Source organism: Aulonocara stuartgranti, assembly GCF_965226115.1.
Source record: "Aulonocara stuartgranti genome assembly, chromosome: 20".
Classification (NCBI taxonomy): domain Eukaryota; kingdom Metazoa; phylum Chordata; class Actinopteri; order Cichliformes; family Cichlidae; genus Aulonocara; species Aulonocara stuartgranti.
The window spans coordinates 32,313,680-32,333,584 of record NC_138956.1 but is presented as its reverse complement, the minus strand read 5'-3'; the positions used below and the strand labels follow the sequence as shown (position 1 = coordinate 32,333,584).

Here is a 19,905-nt window from a genome sequence, read left to right as displayed (position 1 = left end):
AAGTCTTTCTTTTATTATTCCCTATCAGAAAAAAGAGTGACAATCAATTAATTATAGGTGCAATATTGACATATTTCCAGGAACATTTTAGAAATTCCTAACGTTAATATTTATTCATTTCAGGCCCATCTGAAAATTATGTTCATTTAACTGTTTTTGAAAAAAATCGCTCATGCTGTGTTGTCAATAACCCAGTTAATCCACTGAATATAGCTCCTGACTCTGGTGTAGACACCAGGGTAGTACTGATTTGCACAGCCAATACCCCAGGAGACAATGCCCTCAAAGTAGCCATTGCAGACAAGGGGGCCCCCGGAGTCGCCCTGTGGAGTACCACAACAAATCAGGATTGTTTTTTGATAATAGAGCATTTCACATTCACCCTTAAATGGAAAATGTTAAATATTATTAAAATGACACTGAAATTATATGTAAATCATCACTGGTTAAAATATATTTTATAGCATATATAACAGGTGTCATTTTGCCTATAAATTTAAGAGGAAATATTCATTTAAAAATAGTATTACTCTACAAAATGCAGTTGCTAAGTAGTAATTAAGCATACCACAAACACAAAATAAATCATGTTTTCCATGAATGTATACCTGGCAAGAGTCCTTTCCCCCGTATGGAGATCCAGCACAAAGCATACCTGGTTTGATCCTGCCCCAGTAATACCAAGTGCAGTAAGGTATTTCTCTTACATCCACAGCACGTAGCACAGGGGAGAGGGTGTAACTGTAAACCTGTGTCACTCCCCAGCCACTCACTATGCAGGTGCCACTAAAGGGAGGGGTACCTTCATCAGGTATCAGAACTGGCTGAACATAAGCATTCAGCTGTGCTGGTCTGCTAAGCTGTAACACAAACCAAAGTTAGGGTGGTACCATTGTGAGATCACATTTTTTGTAGCTAAGTACAAGTCCTACTTACCTTAATAAGCATGATGTCATTCTCATATGTCCTGAAATTATAATTGTGTACATATATCTTTGAGACATTGAAGATCTGTTCAAATCCCTCTGTTTTGATCAGGCTGTGCTCACATAGCACAACCCTCATAAAATTACTCCTGTTAAACAGAAAGAGACAAAACGAAATGAGAATTTCACATATGTTCTTTCAAAACAGACCTTTTTCCATCAATAATTATTAAACATTTTCATTAATGTTTATTAGTAAAGCTGCAATCTTGCTGTATGGTGTCAGTACTTACGGTCTCCAGCAGTGGGCAGCAGATACCACCCACTCTGGGTGAACTAGCGTGGCTCCACAATAGTGATCCCCGACCTCAGTCTGAAGGGATGCCTGGTATTTGATAGAGTATGGTTCGACCTCTTGACCCCCAATGATCCTTCCTGTATTCTCTTTCTCTGTGACGAAAGACAGAGCGAATCAGACAATTTGTCTCTATATTTTACGTTCTTTTGGTTTACAACAAAAAAGATAGATTGTCAGGGTAATGTGCCTTAACAAAAAAAAAAAAAAAAAAAAGCAGAATATTCTAGTAAGTTTCTTAACTTAAAGAAGTCTAGTTGTTTTCGTTCCAAGCTCCTTATAATATTCCAGTTCTGTATTCATTTCTACAGTATTGTCTGGCTTCATAAACTGAGTCAGACAGCAGTATTACAGCCACGTCACAGAAAATTTCTCCTGATCGACTAACATGTCTGTTTTTGTCAGCTGTTTTAAAGTCTTTGTGTATTAGTCTTTAGATCTAAACATTGAGACTAGAATTTCATATCCTTTGTTAAGTGTCTTGGAATGAAAAATTCAAAGATATAACTCACGTGAATTTACTGAAAAAGACAAAAGAAGCAGCACAGTAGTGATTGCCACAGCAGCCATATTGTAATTGATACCTGTAACACAGAACAACGACAGCTAGCAGCTTCTATATACATAAATTACTGTCATTTTAATTGCTCGTGCTAATGAACTATAAATTATTTGCTTAGTTTTGCTTAATTTGGTTATTTTGCTTTGTTTAAAAACTGTATCGCAACAATTACAGGATCAACAATATCTTCAAAAGCACTAAATGACCATTTAATTCAATTCTTTTGAACAATGAGCTTTTATTTTTAAAATATAGTGAGACTGTGAATTATTTTTAGACAGTTGAACATTAATTACAATTTCACTAAAAAGGGTTAAAATAAAAATTTGCTTACCTGAAAGTCTAGACACAGGAAGCTTCAGAGTATCTCCAAATGATGAGACCAATGCTCTCCTCTTTCTTTTTATAGTGTAACTATATCCTTGTCAAGATCTTTTGTTTAAATTATCTTTTCATCTTGTTGTGTTCTGTAACCATCTCACGCGCCTACAATGAAACTGACCTACAACCTGACAAAGCTAGGGTGTTCTCTTGTATTATGCCCATTTCTAAGCTCAAGTTTTATACTTGCAGTTTTTAGGTTGGCAACGCCTCTACAGGATCAACAATATCTTCAACAGTTATTTCTCTATTAAATGTTGATAATGTTTTTAATGAGATGAAATTAGATTGCAATAGTTTCCACGATTATGTAGGATATAAAATAATAAAGTTAGAAAAGTCACACTGGCAAGATTAACTTCATTTCAAAACTAAAAAAACACAAAAGACAGAAGCACTTCCGGTTTCTATGATTCATTTTATGAAAATCTAAAAAAAATCAGAATCTTATTTAAACATCTAAAAATTTCAAATGTATTAGTTGAGATTTAAATGAAATAACTGGCCATCACAGACAATGATAAACAGTTTACTGGCTAAGAGTACATTGCTAAACTCTGGCTTTATGGTGTTTGTATTATTGCAGACTAATAGAGATAAAATACAAACAATGGTTGGTATTATTTTCCATGAAGTCTTCGACTTCCTCCCATAGTCCAAAGACACTTAGACTAAGATATCCATAGGTGTGAATGTGAATGGGAATGGCTGTCTGTCTCTCTGTATTAGCCCTCTGAATGGCTGGTGATGTCCAGGATGTACCCTGCCTCTTGCCTTACGGTAGCTGGGATAGGCTCCAAACTCCTATCAAACTCCCTCCCCAAGCCTAAGGATAAGCGAAAAAAGAATGGATGAACAGAATATTAATTATAACCACATGGAGACTTTGTCGTGTTCAAATTTTTCAGAAGGAATTCAGGAGAAATATCTGTCCTTTAGAAAGATTTAATTTACTTCAGCAGTTGAAATTACAAGTTTACTTCGCTGGAATGCAATGTGATAATCTGCCTCACACCAAGATGATCATGGCTAGACAGACACACAACACACTCCCTGCGTAGTCTTGATTATCTATATTATCCATTATTCTTCAACCGATTCTAAGGCCCAGTTAAGGACATCTTCTTCAGACTTCTTGACCCAGAGAATATTCAAACCATCATCATGTGTGTGTAAGCATGCTGCAAAAAACCCTCTGCACTCAACGTCACTAACAATATTTCAGCCCAGTTATAGCGTTGGATGAAACTTTTGACCCTCAAAACATAGAGTGTACATTGTGTTCTTTTCATTGCAATGGGGCTTAGACTATACTCAGGCTCTCTGTTGTACCTCACCTTCAGGTTCTGTTACACACAACTTTAATATGTCAGTGATTTATGTCTTTAACTGGAGTACTGCATGTTATAATAATAATGTGGTTGAACAACAACCTTTCATAGCACTCTCACTTTGTGAGACTGTTTATTATCTTCAATACATGCATTGTTACCTCTTTACTCCTATAGACGCCACCTAAACAGCTAAATAGCTACTGGTACCCCAAAAGAAACCTAAGTCCTTGAACTTTTTTGTGCATAAACACAGCAAATAGTTTAGTAGTCAAGGCTCTGATTAAAAGGACTATATTTCGTGTGAAAGTCTTATTCATTATTTCATTTTCTTGGATTAATACTAATAAAATAAACAAAGCCATGCCTAAAGAACACAAAATGTGTAACTGTCCAAACACTGTAGTTCACCTCACTGCACCACTTTACTTAAGACTCAAGTTCAGTGCAATCTAGATTTCGAAACTAGTTTCTAGGAGCTTAACCTTTGTGCAAAATTCAAAATGTATTGATGAATAGCTGAGGCCACCTAGTCCTGGCTTCTTGCCTTTTAAGATCTATAATAAATGCCAATGTAGCTGATTTTTGGATGTCTCTTTGGATCTGTAAATTGCATTAAAATATGATTTCTTTCCTTGTTCTGTGCAATATTTTTGGTCTTTGGTCTTTGCACAATATTTTGGTCTCAATTGAATTACCATCCCCACCCTAAATGACCATAGCCCCTCCACCCTGATTTATTTATTTATATTATATAACTGCCCTTGTATACAGCCCCACAATGTTTCAATGTTTCTACACATACAGTGTACAGTATATAGTTTACTCACATATATGTATACATATATTGTTTTTCTTTACTTTTGCACCTTTGTGGTCCAGCTACCCAATTTCGCTGTGCAAGAAATTGCACAATGACAATAAAAGCTCTAAAGTCTAAAGTCTATGTAGAGCAATTAAAAAGTTAATATTGTGTTTGTATTTGTATTTTTTATTCATTGCAGGTTAAATATGTTAATATATGTGTGTGGTTTAAAGTAGATGTTTACTAGTAGAATTTACAGCTATTGAGCTAAACACATTTCTAAGTAAAGATAGATTACATAAGGTTGAATCAAGATGCCAGTACTAGGGATGGGTACCGGTATCCGGTGCCATGATGGCACCGGTTCTGACATAAACGGTAGTAACCAGACCGAAAAGCAGCGCACATTTCGGTGCTTTATTTCGGTGCTTTTTTTTCCTGAGATGTCATACACTTTGAATTCTAGCCAATCATTTTACGTTTCTGAGGATAGTAGGCGGGTCCAGGTACGTACGTTCTTTTAGAGCAGAGCTACAGATTAAAAATGCCCAAGGCGAAGCGGTCAAAAGTCTGGCTGTACTTCACAGCAAAAGATGCAAACTCAGCAGAACTAGCAAACACCGTCGTAGTTACATGCAGCTGTCTTCTTGTTTGATGGCAGATGCTCCCTTCACCCTGGCCAAAAAGGCTAAAATGACCAAAGAAAAAGTGGAAAACAGTTAAACATGAGAGGTTTTTGGACAAAGTTTGTGTTTTTTCCATTGTTTAAGCACTGCTTCCAGCCAAGAGTGATACCATATATGCCCCATAGCTGCAGAAAAGGTTAACATTGTTATCTTTTTACAAAAAAACAGCTGAACATGAGAGGTTTTTGGACCAATTTTGTGTTCTCCATTCTTTAAGCACCGGTTTGAGCACCGTTTAAGCACCGGCACCGTTTCAAAAGTACCGGTTTGGCACCGGTATCGGATAAAACCTAAACGATACCCATCCCTACCCAGTACTGAGTTACTGGTACCAAGAAATGATGATGCTGATACTGACACTGATAAGGCTTCAGTGCCAACCTGTCTGACTACTGAACAACAATATATGTCAGTGAAATTATACACCTCAGTTATCAGTGAAACATGTCAGCAATTATAAGAAAGTCACGTTCAAACCCTTTATTTGTTCATAACTGCTGACATATGGAAACAAAAACATATATCAAGTTTAAATAATACAATAAAATAGATGTAATATAATAAACACTGTTGATATAAAAAGGATTTACATCAGATTATAACATCTATGAGCAGTGTATTAAAACATGTAGTGGTCTGCTATTCTCTATAAAGGGTTTATAAGTTATTTATGAACAGTGGTAACACAATGACACAGCTCTAATCATAATTACATCAATAAACCTTTGTAAAGTGTTACATGACAGTTAACTAAAAACAAATAGCACATGCTAACAAAGCATTAGCGAGCATGAAACATTTAAATAACTTTTAAATGTCTCATAGATATAGTTACATTTATTGTTAATTTATTTTTTGTCCTTGGACTTGAGATTGATTTGCATAACTAACAGGTGAAGATAACTCCTATTTATTTTATATTTGGCCTTGATGAAGAACCTTCATTCACTTCCTACCCTTTAAGTCAACCTTCTTCTGATTTGCTGCCCCTTGCAAACAAAACAGCAGACTTAAATCTGCCATAGCTGTATGTCTGACATGACCATAATAAGGATATCCTCTCTCTCATGACATCATAAAGAGACAGAAAAATAAAATAATTGATTGAAAATGGCTCTTTAGAGCTGTCTGAAAGTTGAGGTTTTAATTCATGAGGATTACTTGCATTTCATCGCTTCTCATTATTTGAAATGTTGGCCATGTTTAACATGAGCATCCACCACTGTAACAGAAAATAAGGAAAAGTATAACAGCTCCAGTCTAATGTAAATAAGGAAAGTCTTTAATTCAAGTCAGCTGACATATTTTATAGTAAGTGAATAGATTTAAAATAGGAGGAAATTTGTTTATTAGAGTCTTGTGGTAAGTAACATTTTAGTTCAATGTCAGTCAGATGATTGTAAGAGCTGGAAGTGGCAACCATGAACATGGCAGCAGCATGTGAACTGAGGAGTGGGTCATGCAGAAAAAAAGCACCTTTGTCAGCACTCAAGGGAGGACAGATGTACCAAGAGCACGGCTTTAGCTATCAGCAGCAATGAGGGCAACAGAGAGGGCTATTAGCCAGCTAAGGTCAGGAACTCCACAGAGGGATGGTGACTGTGATGAGACAAGGCTTAGCTGTGCTCCATTTTTAATGACACCCAGCCTGAGGATAGATGTTGAGCAGCAGTGCTTATTTGACCTGGTCTGACACGAAAGCTTATGCTGCTCAACTTCGGTCAAAAGCCTCATTAATCCTTTCAGGAGATATCAGTGCAGGGAGACTCTCATGAATGGTAAAGACGCATACTGAATCTTTCCTCATTTAATATGACAGAAGCCAATCTGAGCCACATTAGGAGCTTCAATCATGTGGACTTATGGGATGCTATATTGGACAGGGCTAAATCATCAGAGTAGCTGTTAAATAATACATGACTAAAACTGAACAGGCTCATAGGTTGCCGGTTCGAGCCCCGGCTTGGACAGTCTTGGTCGTTGTGTCCTTGGGCAAGACACTTCACCCGTTGCCTACTGGTGGTGGTCAGAGGGCCCGGTGGCGCCAGTGTCCGGCAGCCTCGCCTCTGTCAGTGCGCCCCAGGGTGGCTGTGGCTACAATGTAGCTTGCCATCACCAGTGTGTGAATGTGTGTGTGAATGGGTGGATGACTGGATATGTAAAGCGCTTTGGGGTCCTTAGGGACTAGTAAAGCGCTATATAAATACAGGCCATTTACCATTTACCATAGCAGCCGATCAAGCTGTTCTTAAAATGTCAACAATAAACTGGGTGAGTTTCTGTGGGTCATGGAAGAGGTGAGTCAAGCAACTGTGCCATGGAGCTTCAATTATAAATCGGTCTAGGACAAAGTGGTGACCATGGAAACGGAAACAGAAACTATAAGAAACCTGAGAGTGCAGGTGAGATGCCTTCCCCCTAAGATCAGACAAGTAGCACACAGGTTAAGCCTCTCGCTGCAAGTAGACTGTGCTGCCCTTTGTCTCACTATGGACCAGCCATATTTATTGTTTTGTATACTGTTGGAAGTCCTGGCTGTAAACTGTGAGTAAGCTTCTTTTTCTCCAATTTAAAGTTCACAAAAATATGATCATAACGAACAAAGTGAAAGTTGTGATGTTGTGATGGGCTAACATTCTGAAAACAAAAGTAGACTGGGTGTCTTCTAGGATGTGCTGCAAATGCATGAGATATAGCATTAGGGTATGCCTTCTAATCATTTTTAAAACATCCCTTTTAGCTGTGCACTTGCAGTTCTGATGATCTGTGAAGAGAAAAAATGTGACTCAGAGCCATTTCCATCTGGGTAGCAGGGAGAGGAAGAAATAAATGTGCACATTAATTTGAGTTAATCTTCAAAGATGATCATATTTCACAGTAAAAAAGACACATGACTGCTTTCTTGTTAAAATAACTGTTCTTATTTACAGGTAATCATTTCATTTAAAACTCTTTTCTTCTTTTTAATGAAATTTTAATGGTTCTTATTACATGATAAATACTTTCATATTGTAGCATGTAAACTGTTACAGCCAAAACATCTTCCTGAGACACAGGGCTTTTGAAAAGGAATTGAACTTGAAACCTCAGTAACAATAGATTCAGTCTAACAACACAAATAACAATAAATAATTGTGGCCAACACCTGCCTTTGTGCCTGGAAATTATGTCACAAAGACACCAAAAAAGGAGATTCTGATAAAGATCTTGAGCAGGTCTGTGATTTGAGAAGAAGCAGCATAAAATATCATTTGGATAATGGTTTAAGACTTACCCAAACCTGAGCTTTAAAAAAAGAAAAAACTGTAGTTTATCACTGTTTAATCTTATCTTCTTAATCTTTTCAATTTTCTTCTATTTCTAGTTACAGTTTAGGAGACAAAACACTCAAAGAAACCCAATCTTAAAATGTTTACTTCCATGATCTTGCATAATGCTTTCTGATACACCCACATGTGTGTTAACCTCACACGCAGTCACTGCTGGGTGTAGTGTAGCCTATAGAGTTACCATTTTGTTGTTAAGATCCACCCCAGCTACTAATTCTAGCCTGTGGTTAGATGAAAGCATTTCCATGCCTAAAGGTTCTCTCGGTTACTGTGATCTACAATTTTGGTTTCATTGTTTAATTTTCAAATATTTGCCATATAGATGCTTTGTGAGCCTTAGGGAACATTTTAGAAAATGTGGGGTCGTAGCTCAACATTGTAAAATTGCTAAAGTCATTATAATTCAAATATTTTAGGTATTCACATTTTTCTCTTTCTATTATCTATTAGGCAAAATTATATTTTCGAGTGAAAAAGGTTGCATCAAAGCTTTCCCTGATCGTTCCCTGGGTAGTTCAGACACTAACTTGGTACCAAAGTGTCACTTCTTATAAGACTATAGAATTATCTCATCTTTTGGTAAAATATAACATATCTCCACACCACACTGACAATTTGGAGACTCATTTATGAACCACTTGAGATCAATTTTGAATGTAATTAAACAGAAAAACACAAGAAAGCACTAATTATTAAACGCTTTCAAAGAAATGATCCTATGTCTACGAATAGTCTAGACTTGTTCTGTCATGAACCTTTGGGTTCACACCAAGGCTTTAGTTGGCCTTGCTTGTAAACCCATCCTTCCATTCTCTTGCACTTATCCAATTCAGGGTCTGGAGCCCATCCCGGATGCCATAAGGCAAGAGGAAGGCTAGGACAGGTCGCCAGCCTGTTGCAGGGCTAACAGAGATAGACAACCATTCACTCTCGCACTCACACCTACGGGCAATTTGGAATCACGAGTTAACCTAACCCCACTAACTCCATGTCTTTGGAGTATGTGGAGACAATGCAGATACAAGAAAAACATAGGAAGGCCCTGGACAGATGGTGCATTTCAAACCTGGGGCTTTCTTGCTGTGAGGAAACAATGCTAACAACTGCACCACTACACTGCTCCTAACTATTCAAATGACAATTTTGAAGGCCGAAGTAGCTTTTAAACCCATCAAACACTAATAATAACATGATGCTGCAATAATATGATGTGGAACAGATAGTTTTAAACATTTTAAAAATATCTGTACTCTTACTGCTTCCATAGGGATTAAGACAATAAATCAGAAGTGATCCGACAGCGCACTGTACAGACTGCAAAAACCCATGATGGTGTGCTGATGGATTTTTCTGTTTTGTTTTGTAGCTACAGGGCTTGGGTACCTTGCAGTCACTGAGTCAACCATGAACTCCACTGTATACTAAAGTATTCTAGCATTAAATATGAGGCCATCTGTCCAACAGCTAACGCTTGAGTGAAACTGGGTTATGCAACAGGGCAATGATCTTGAGCACAGCAGCAAGTCTCCAAAAGAATAACTGGAAAACAAAAATCAAGGTGTAGCAATGGCCCAGTCAAAGTGCAGACCTTAACCTAAATGAGACAGCTGTGCAAAAGTGATTGCCACACAGTTCAGTGAACTAAAGCTATGTTGTAAAAAAGTGGAGGAAATTTTCTCCACAGTGATGAGATAATGATAAGGTGATGCAGAAAACAATGGCTGTTCACTAATCTCAGACATATTTAATATATTGCCCCATTAACACAACCAGCAAGCTTGACCAAGAATACAAACACTTAATTTTAAGTTACAATCCATGATAGAAAATTTGCTCTAAATTCTGTAAGTGCTGAAATCTGTCTCTGTGTGTGCGCTGTACAGTGCTTCTGTGAGTTCTTTTCATCTTATTTGTCCTCACATTATTCAAAACTTCAAGGTCCAAGGGAAAAGATGTGATTGCAGTGTCCTCAGCAGCATTTAAAGCCACAAATACACGAAGTGAAAAAATATAAAACTAAGCAGCTCAGTCAGGGGCAGAAGCATTGTAAACACCAAAGAGTGTTCCCAAACAAGCACAGCTTCCAATTAGAATTAGTTTTACTCCAGTATCAGCTATACTCAGCTTATCCTTGAGCGTGGTCGTGGGCAGCATTTTGGAGACGTCCAAACTGATGGTGTTCTCCTTTTCCTTTAGGCAGACTGAGATAGATTGTGGGCTAGTTCAGGCCTTCTATTTGTGTTTCGCCCAGGTGTCCTTTGGAGGGTTGATTCTGTTTATGAGCTAATCAGATCCGGTCCAAATTGAGTTAACGTGTTACCTTCAAACTCATTTAAACACCAAACAGGCAGTCAGATCTATCCTCACTTAAGCCAGTGTGAAGTACTTCGGAGATGAGATTGCTTTTCATTGATCTGCTGAGCCACAAAGCAACTGTGCGGTGAAATCCTCTGTGGTTTTCTTTATGACCTGAATAGTTTGCACTGATCTTGTAAAGGTACTAAAAAAGAGCAACTGAGTTAGCTCAGTGTGGTTTACACCAACACCTTATGGACTGTTCTGTGTGTTTCTTTCTCTAAATCTAATCCGAGCTGAAATTTGTCATTGCTTGTGTGTTGCAGGTCAGAATGTTGGAGAGGAACGAATAGTGGGAGGATATGCACCGGTTCCACATTCCATCAAGTACATTGTGTCGATACAGACATTGGAACGAAAGCACTTCTGTGGGGGTTTCTTGATTAATAAGCACTGGGTAGTCACAGCAGCACACTGTAACATCGGGTGAGCTAATTTTCTCCTGTCGATTTACCCCTATGGATTAAAAAAGTTCTATAACTTAAGGCAAAGTTGACTTGATTGAGTTTTAAAATCAGTCACACATCACACAAAACCCCATGTCTTTGTGTTCAGATTTAACTTTTTGTAAGGAAGAAAAGGCCTCTTGATATAGGATAGCCTCAATTTGACTTCTCAATCCTGTAATTTCAACTCATATCATACAGTCAGATCTGTGGCTTATCCTGACTGAAAGAAAGCTAATGGCAGCGATAAAAGCGCACCATAACAATGGAGCTTTGTTGTACTGAAATCTGACACAGATCATGACGACCGATCAGAATACTTTATTTAGATTGCAAACAATTTGAAGATAAGGAAGCAATATTTGTAGACAATGTTCTGTGCCCATTCCATATTCTAAGGTTTTAGCAGCAAATCAGCAAACTGATAAATTACAGTTTCCAAATGTCAGTATCGCCTATTTCCCTGTCAACAAACAGTTGCAACTGATGTCAAAAAGCTTTATTGCATTAATAGCAGTTAATTATTAATATATCAGCAGAAAGGCAGCTCTGTCTCCCAGACTTCCAATTTAATGTTAGCAACCAGATTTTAATGAAATGTAAATGTCTTCATTAATGACAAATTTTAAAAAATCTTTTTGGGGTTTTTTGTATGTATGTATGTATGTATGTATGGATGGATGGATGGATGGATGGATGGATGGATGGACAATCAAACTGCATAACTTGGAAATTGCTGTTTTACATGACAAGTATAACCATCTCTTGTCTATAATTCTTAACAAGAACAAGGTAAAGAAGGACAGATACAACTCTGCGCTTTCTTGTCTTTTTACCAAACACAACCACAATGTTTTCCCAACTTCCAATCTGTTGTCAAGCATCCTCAGAAATTACATTTCTGCATTAACATGTATCTTGGCTTATGATTTCCTACAGCAGTGTGATAAAAAACTTCACAGATCAGTATGTTTTTTATAGATAGAAGGCACATATCACACAACAGAGGCAACTCAAAGTGTAAGAGACCATAAAAATACATTTGGCAGTTTCAAGCGAATGGGCAAAATAAATTAAAATTTTAAAAATTAAAAAAAACACTGACGAAGCAAAGCTTTGAGGCAAGCGATTGATGTTTGCCTAAGAAAAAAAGGATAAAAAGAATCTAGAAAACAGATACTGAAATCCTAAAGTTTATGAATTTATGGACCTCAGCCACATAAAAACAATTACAAAGTCTGCCTATTGATGTCTTGAAATAAAGTAAAATACAAATAAAAATGTCTGTCTAAAGCAGATACAGAAAAACTCACTCGCACATTCATTACACTACTGTAACAGTGTCTTGGTAGCAACACAAAACAAAAAAGAAAATCAGACATTACAGCTCATTCAGAAAGGTGCAACGCTCCATTGGCTTCCAGGGTCACAAAAGATATATTTTAAATTACTTTTACTATTTAACAAATCACTAAATGGACTTAGAAATGAATCACATAAAAATTTGTATGGTCTGCTACCCTTTATGTAACCTAACATAAACATCACAGCCTCAAATCAAAATCAAATCAAATCACTTTTATTGTCACATCACATGTGCAGGTACATTGGTACAGCACATGTGAGTGAAATTCTTGTGTGCGAGCTTCACAAGCAACAGAGTTGTGCAAAATACAATAATGTAAACAAGCAAAATACAAGAATGGCTACATCTGAAACTAATAAATATATGTACAATATATAATAGTATATGCATTTCAGCCTCTCTGCACCAGTGCAACATAATGCATTACTTTAAACTTAACCAGAGAATTGCAAACTAACCAGTTTAGCCTGCACTAAACTGTGCCAAACGGCCTAGTCTTTTCATGCAACCTTGGAATAGTTGCTTTGTAACTTGTGGGATCCCAGGAGCTATGAAGCAACTACTCTGCCAATGTGAGCACAGGATACATTTGATTGGCATATAACAGTGTTCTGCCCCTCTGTGACCCCTATTCTCTTTGCAGTGGCAGGGGGAATAGGGGTCATAGAGAGTATTTAATGTATTTACTGCCCTGTCATATGCCAGTTTAGCTCGGGTTAGGACAACCCTAACCCCATCATTACCTTAAATGGTAAGCTAGCGAGTATGGTCAAACTCAAGTATTGAGTCATAGGACTTAAATATTTATCCAAGCTCACTGGTGGTTAGACGGCAAAGAAGCTACAGTAGGCAGGATGAGGAGCCCTAAGTCAGTGACTTTATGACAGTTTGACAAGAATGATGAAAATATGAACCTGCCCCAAAGATAATGTTTATTTAACAGAGTCGTTACACCCTCTGGTCCTCTTGGTTGAGCTGTGTAAATGATCCCCATGACATGGCCCAAGATTTTGCTTTCTAGGAAATTATTTTGAGACCGATTGGCTTCCTTGGATTTCACTTTGAAATACAACTTTAGGAGTTAATAAAATGCAATGATAAAACAAATGCAAATAACAACACCGTAAAAAAAAAAGTACAAAAAACAAAACAGAGAGAAAAGCTACAAAATATGTAATAAACTATTTTGTACTGCAATGAAAAAAAAATCACTTCTACAGCTAAAAAGATGTTGTGTATGTTTGGAGTAGGTAAAATTTATATAAGGAAGAAAATTGTTGAGACCTGGATAAAGTTGGACGCAAGGACTGTTTAATATCATCAGGAAAATGATTCCAGTGTTACAGGCAACAAAACATGACTTTACCATGTTTATTTGTACCAGTTATCAACTACTCATTTATTTTCTCTTACCTCTGTTTTGGGTTTGTGAACCGTAGCCAAAAAACACAACTACACGTTGTTGTTTAACTGCTGATTGTGCAATTTGGCAAAAGGTGTTATATCACTATTTGCCACCATTTTTTAAAAAATGATTAAGTTTCAAGCTAAAGGGTGTCATTACTGTTTGTTTCCATATAATATACCATGTTGCAACAGGAAAAGCCTTTCTGTAAATAATAACCCTAATATAGGGTCACACTCCAGTTAAGTGTCCATGTTCCAGGGACTTGGATTGTGCATGCTAGTTTACTGGCATAGCTTACTAGGAAACACCCAAATGGATCAAAGCCAGCTTTAACACAAATACACCTGTGCACCTCCCCTTATTATGTTATTGTAAACCCCTAAGCATAAAACTCAATAGGTCTTTCCAACTCCAAGATCTGGATTTGTCACTGTAGTAAAACTACAACTGTTACTATTAAGAAGAACAGTTACTCTGTTTTATTTAAGAGCAGCCAGCATGTAAAGTATCTTGACGTTGAAACTGGAGTAGGTGAAAAAGATTCGGCAGTCGCCCATTGTTATGCTTATATGTGTGGTTTTCTTGATGTGACATGCCAAAATGTCTTTTATACCTGTGATAAAAGGCAGTGTCATAGATCAGAGTTACAGACCTTAGGCTTCTGTTGCATTTATGACTTATTTACAGAAAAAAAGTTGAAAGAAATCAGCTTGCCTGTGTTGATATAACTGTAGAGGTTTTCAGAGTGCATGCAGAGAAAATGAGAAAAAAATAAACAGAAGAAAACGAAAAGCGCCATTACATGATTTATGGCATTCACCTCCTGCATTGTTCCCTCTCTCACCTGGAGACCTCTGGGAGCACTGTGAGAATCATGTTCTTTGATTTCTCCAGTGCCTTCAACATCATTCTTCCCACAGTCCTGAAGGACAAGTTGGACAACTCAGGAGCGGACCATCACTGGACTTCCTCACCGACCGACCACAGTATGTGAGAAATCAGTGCTGTGTGTCAGACAGGGTCGTCTGCAGTACGGGGGGGCCCACAGGGAACGGTTCTGGCTCTGCTCCTCTTCACCATCAACACTGCAGACTTCTCTCACAACTCCACCCAGTGCTCCCTGCAGAAGTTCTCTGACAACTCTGCAATAGTTGGCCTAATCACTGATGGGGACGACAAAGAGTACATTGAAGTCACCCAAGCGTTTGTGGACTGGTACCAGCAGAACTACATCCAGAACAACACTAGAAAAACCAAGGAGCTGGTGGTAGACTTCCGCAGGCACAAACATCCTCCACTGCAACCACTAAATATCCAAGGTTTGGACTTTGAGGCTGTGGATAGCTACAGGTACCTTGGTGTACAATAAACAATAAACTGGACTGGACTCACAATTCAAGTGCTCTCTACAGAAAAGGGCAGAGCAGGCTGTACCTGCTGCAGAGGCTCAGGTCTTTTGGAGGGAAGGGCCCACTCCTGAAGACCTATGACTCTGTGGTGGCCTCTGCCATCTTTTACAGTGTGGTCTGCTGGAGCGGCAGCATCTCTGCTGGGGACAGGAAGAGACTGAACGGGCTGATCTGGAGGACCAGCTCTGTTCTAGGATGCCCCCTGGACCCAGTGGAGGTGGTGAGTGACAGGAGAATGGTGGCTAAGCTGTCATCCCTGTTGGACAACATCTCCCACCCCATGGAGAAGTCTCTGACAGCACTGAGCAGCTCCTTCAGTGGCAGGCTGCAGCACCCACGATGTGGGACGGAGAGATTTCGCGGGTCTTTCCTTCCAACTGCTGTCAGACTCTACAAGCAGAAAGACTTTGCAGATGACCACACACGTGCAGACAGACACACACACATATATCCAATATGACATGGTAGCCTTCGCCTAGTCTCCCCAATGTGCAATAATACCAAGTGCAATTTTCTGATGTCACATAGTATTTTAATCTATTTTGTATAGTACTTTATTCTATTTGATCTTATTCTATTCTGTTGTTTTTCTTAATTTTTGCTGCTATTAACTTTGTATTGTCCAGTTTCTGCCGTGATAAAAACAAATTTCCCATGTGTGGGACTAATAAAAGTTTATATTATCTTATCTTAAATCTTCTTTTACAGACATTTGACCCAGAAGATGTAATTTCTCATATTTTCATCAACAGGGTGAAAAATATGATGATTGTTGGAGGAGACTACTCTCTTTCTATATATGAGGGCACAGAGCAAGAAATCCTTCCCCACATTTTGGTGCCACATCCTTCATACAACAAAATCACAAACAACTATGATATTATGCTTATTAAGGTACATAATACATTGATTTTATTTAGTTTCTTTTTATTTTATTTAGTTTTATTTATTTAAACCATGTTGCTTCATTTGTGTCTAACTCATCACATTGTCTACAATCTCTTCAGCTGAGGGCTCCATTCTATCTGAACAGCTACGTCTCCATCACTCTACTGCCCAGACAGGGCGCCCCCATTGCAGAGGGCAGACTGTGTCGTGTGTCGGGCTGGGGATACACAAATCCCAGCGGAGGCCCGATCCCCTCCACCCTCCGAACTGTAATGCTCCCCATTGTCTCCACAGAAAAATGTAACAGCAGTGAGTCATTTAGTGGCAACATCACAGAAAACATGCTGTGTGCTGGTTACAGTCTTGGTGGAAAAGATGCCTGTCAGGTAAGAGCATCTCTGCTTTTTTAAAATTCAGGATATGAACATGGCAACAGTTTTACAGCACCTTTCAAGTCATTTTTTATTTACGTAGCACCAGTTCACTATGACAGGTATGCCATATGGTTCAACATACTGCAACCCACAAGATAAGTGGGGGAATCCCAGTAATAACATTAAGGGATTGTTGCCTCTGATGCCAAACAATTGGAATCTTTTCTCTGGCCGTTTAGAGAAAGAAGGGGAAAAAAAGAGGAAGCATTTTATGGAAGGCTTTAGGCACGAAGGCAAGAAAGTAACAGAGATACAACAAAACAAAAAAACTAAGGCCAAGAGAACTCACACATTTAATTACACACATTCCTTAAGTTACTGCAACAGGCCATGGTATATGCATTGAACCCAAACTCTTAGCTGCTTCCACGAGACAAGAGACTGATATCTGAAGCTTGTACCTCAAAATAAATATTAGTTATATTTAAATGGCTACATAGTTTAATAGTTTACACATTCGCTTAGCAAGTGAAAAATCGCCAGGGAGGAAAAGATATGCCTTTGGGATCATCTTTGTCATCAGGGAGGGCATCCCGTTGGTGACCCATTGCGACTAAGGAAGCAGCTAAAAGTAGATACTTTGTAATTAGAAATGGGCATTGGAGGTAAGGACAGAATGAAAAACACATATTATGCATATGTATTTGTATTTCTGCATACAATAAAGCTCACAATAAAGCTGCATCTTGTATAAAAACTAATCCATTGGGTAAAGTTTGATATAAAAATAAAAAATACAGGCATAGGACTCCATTGCTCTTGCTGTCAATAAATCTCTCCCTTTTTTTGATTTTCATAAAAAATCTCAAATTAACCTTGTGTCAATTTGGCTTGCAGTTTATTTCAGCTTGTCTCAGAAAGTGCATTTGCAGAGTATTTGTATTTGCAAGGCATACTTTAAGTGTCTAAAATATTGTGTGTTCTTTTTTGCAACTTTTAGGCTACTGCATAACAGCATTTTGAAAGTTATCAGACTGTTTTCTGTAATATTGTTCTACATCTTCATTTATTTAGTCATTAAAAAAAAAGGACATTACATTTTGTAAAAGAAAATTTACTGGTAGCGAAAGGCAGCTACCGCTCTACAGCCCAAGAAAATTATTTAAGGCTCTGGCTACAGAACTACAGAGCAAGTCATAGAATATCAATCAGAGATATTTAAGTTTCTTGTTGAGTAATTAGTAAAGACTTGAGTAAAGACATCCGTAGCCTAACATGTCATCCCTAATGTTTTCTTCCATCAGGGGGACTCGGGGGGTCCACTTGTTTGCGATGGTCGGGTCTATGGTGTCGTGTCCTGGGGGAAAGGTTGTGCTGATGCTCAGTTTCCTGGAGTCTACACTGCTGTGTCCAAGTTCCGCAGGTGGATAGACAACACCATATTTAGCTACTACAGCAGATGCAACAAGAATTAGAGCCCAGTGCAACTTTTCACTGTTGCCTTATGTGACCTAAGTTAGGCTTGTTTTGCCCTTCATGCACATTTGAGTGTATGCCCATGTGTTAAAGGAATATTTAGGAAAATATTTGATTTGCTTTCTTGCTCAAATTTGGATAAAAAAGGGTGCCTTTATATGAGGCTACAGTGTGGGGCCTGTCAAGGGTAACAAAACAAACCTCCAAGCACTTTTAAGTCTTGCACGTGACTTGTTAATATTTCCAGCAGGTAAAAAGTTAAGAGCATTGTCAGTTTCTTCTCACTATTGGCAACGAAGCAAATCTGGCAATTTTCCAAAATGTTCACCTAGTTCTTGAGCGGTTGTTGCTTGACCTCAAGTAAATGTTGTGTCAGTCAAAAGCTAGAGACAATGGGCAACCATTTTTGAGTTTTACATTTAGTTTGCCAGCTGCTGATCTATTTTAGGCAACTCATAAACAATAGAAATACAGTGGAATCCACCAATACTCTCAGGCAAAGCAGAACACGTTGAACACATTTCCACAGCGTCACGATTGAGGTGCCAAATCCTTCAGAGTCTCGTGGAAAAGAGAACAACAGAAAAACATAGTCATGATGCTATCTTTCAGTCATGATACATCACAGTTTATGTTCTAAAATCCTTTAAGAAGTCAAGAAAGCTCACAGTCATATCGAGGACAAATTACTCATGTTTCACTAAAATATGATCAATAATATAGGAGGAGTAGCAACGTTGTGAAAATGACAGTGCCTGTAAAATTATAAAAATGACCTAAACCTTGGTTACACTTTGGGTGAAGACCAATTAGGGGATCATTGTGTGCGCTGTAAGTTTGAGTATATTCTGACAAATACAGAGGAAGTATCAACAATTCTTGTGAACTCCGGTGAGATAGACAGATACTTTGTGGACACTTTGCTTGCACATATGCTCATCGGTCCTTTAGCTGGATGAGCTCAAAACATATGAAATGCTGTAAATAAAGCATGCTTACATTTAACTGAGCATATTGTGGCTATTACTGTAACATCACAAGTCGTTTAGCTTGTTCATGAGTCATAGAAACAACAGCAGGAACTGAGTTTACTGAGTCAAAATGTATAAGTAAAAAACAACATCTGTTCAATGTGAGCAGAAATCATTTAAAAATGTATTTCCCATATATGTATGTATATATATATATATATATATATATACACGGGGCGATCGTGGCTCAAGAGTTGGGAGTTCGCCTTGTAATCGGAAGGTTGCCGGTTTGAGCCCCAGCTTGGACAGTCTCGGTCGTTGTGTCCTTGGGCAAGACACTTCTCCCGTTGCCTACTGGTGGTGGTCAGAGGGCCCGGTGGCGCCAGTGTCCGGCAGCCTCGCCTCTGTCAGTGCGCCCCAGGGTGGCTGTGGCTACAATGTAGCTTGCCATCACCAGTGTGTGAATGTGTGTGTGGATGGGTGGATGACTGGATATGTAAAGCGCTTTGGGGTCCTTAGGGACTAGTAAAGCGCTATATAAATACAGGCCATTTACCATTTACCATATATATATATATATATTGTTCCGTGAAAATCTGATAATCTGTAGGTTAGTCACATTAAAACAACTGTTTAGAGATGAAACTGGTGGGTAATTTGTACTATTCTATGATATTTGCATTACAAAATTAATGAATTATGAAAAGAATCCAAATTTGAACTGAAAATTAAAATAATGCTTACTTTAAGTTCAAGAATCCACTGGTTCAATTGTAACGCGTGCTGTGTGTGTCCGTGTTGTGATCAGCCTGTGTTTTCAGACTGAAATTCTATTAG

At 38.2% G+C, this 19,905-nt stretch overlaps 2 protein-coding genes across 2 annotated transcripts; one reads left to right on the top strand and one right to left on the bottom strand.

Annotated features, from left to right (window-relative positions):
- LOC309696337 (trypsin-3) lies at positions 1–2,339 on the bottom strand. Its single transcript, XM_082517523.1, has 6 exons — positions 2,178–2,339; positions 1,794–1,865; positions 1,220–1,376; positions 937–1,075; positions 609–860; positions 1–323 (listed from the first exon to the last, which is right to left on the bottom strand). Exons 2-6 carry the CDS (start codon positions 1,849–1,851, stop codon positions 171–173), a joined length of 759 nt encoding a protein of 252 aa, XP_082373649.1. The 5' UTR covers positions 1,852–1,865; positions 2,178–2,339; the 3' UTR covers positions 1–170.
- Positions 2,340–7,513: 5,174 nt separating this feature from the next.
- Positions 7,514–19,228, top strand: LOC309697893 (trypsin). Its single transcript, XM_082520101.1, has 5 exons — positions 7,514–7,590; positions 10,997–11,156; positions 16,112–16,253; positions 16,367–16,633; positions 17,926–19,228. Exons 1-5 carry the CDS (start codon positions 7,536–7,538, stop codon positions 18,094–18,096), a joined length of 795 nt encoding a protein of 264 aa, XP_082376227.1. The 5' UTR covers positions 7,514–7,535; the 3' UTR covers positions 18,097–19,228.
- The last annotated feature ends 677 nt before the right edge of the window (positions 19,229–19,905 follow it).

What these genes read in the sequence shown, in the direction of transcription:
- LOC309696337 (XM_082517523.1), bottom strand. Translation starts at nt 1,851, where the DNA reads ATGGCTGCTGTGGCAATCACTACTGTGCTGCTTCTTTTGTCTTTTTCA. An exon ending in GTCTTTTTCAGTAAATTCAC is followed by an intron (nt 1,377 to 1,793) that starts GTGAGTTATATC and finishes CTTTCGTCACAG; the next exon opens with AGAAAGAGAATACAGGAAGG. An exon ending in GGGGAAAGGACTCTTGCCAG is followed by an intron (nt 324 to 608) that starts GTATACATTCAT and finishes GGTACTCCACAG; the next exon opens with GGCGACTCCGGGGGCCCCCT.
- LOC309697893 (XM_082520101.1), top strand. Translation starts at nt 7,536, where the DNA reads ATGGACCAGCCATATTTATTGTTTTGTATACTGTTGGAAGTCCTGGCT. An exon ending in ATGATATTATGCTTATTAAG is followed by an intron (nt 16,254 to 16,366) that starts GTACATAATACA and finishes CAATCTCTTCAG; the next exon opens with CTGAGGGCTCCATTCTATCT. An exon ending in GTGGAAAAGATGCCTGTCAG is followed by an intron (nt 16,634 to 17,925) that starts GTAAGAGCATCT and finishes TTCTTCCATCAG; the next exon opens with GGGGACTCGGGGGGTCCACT.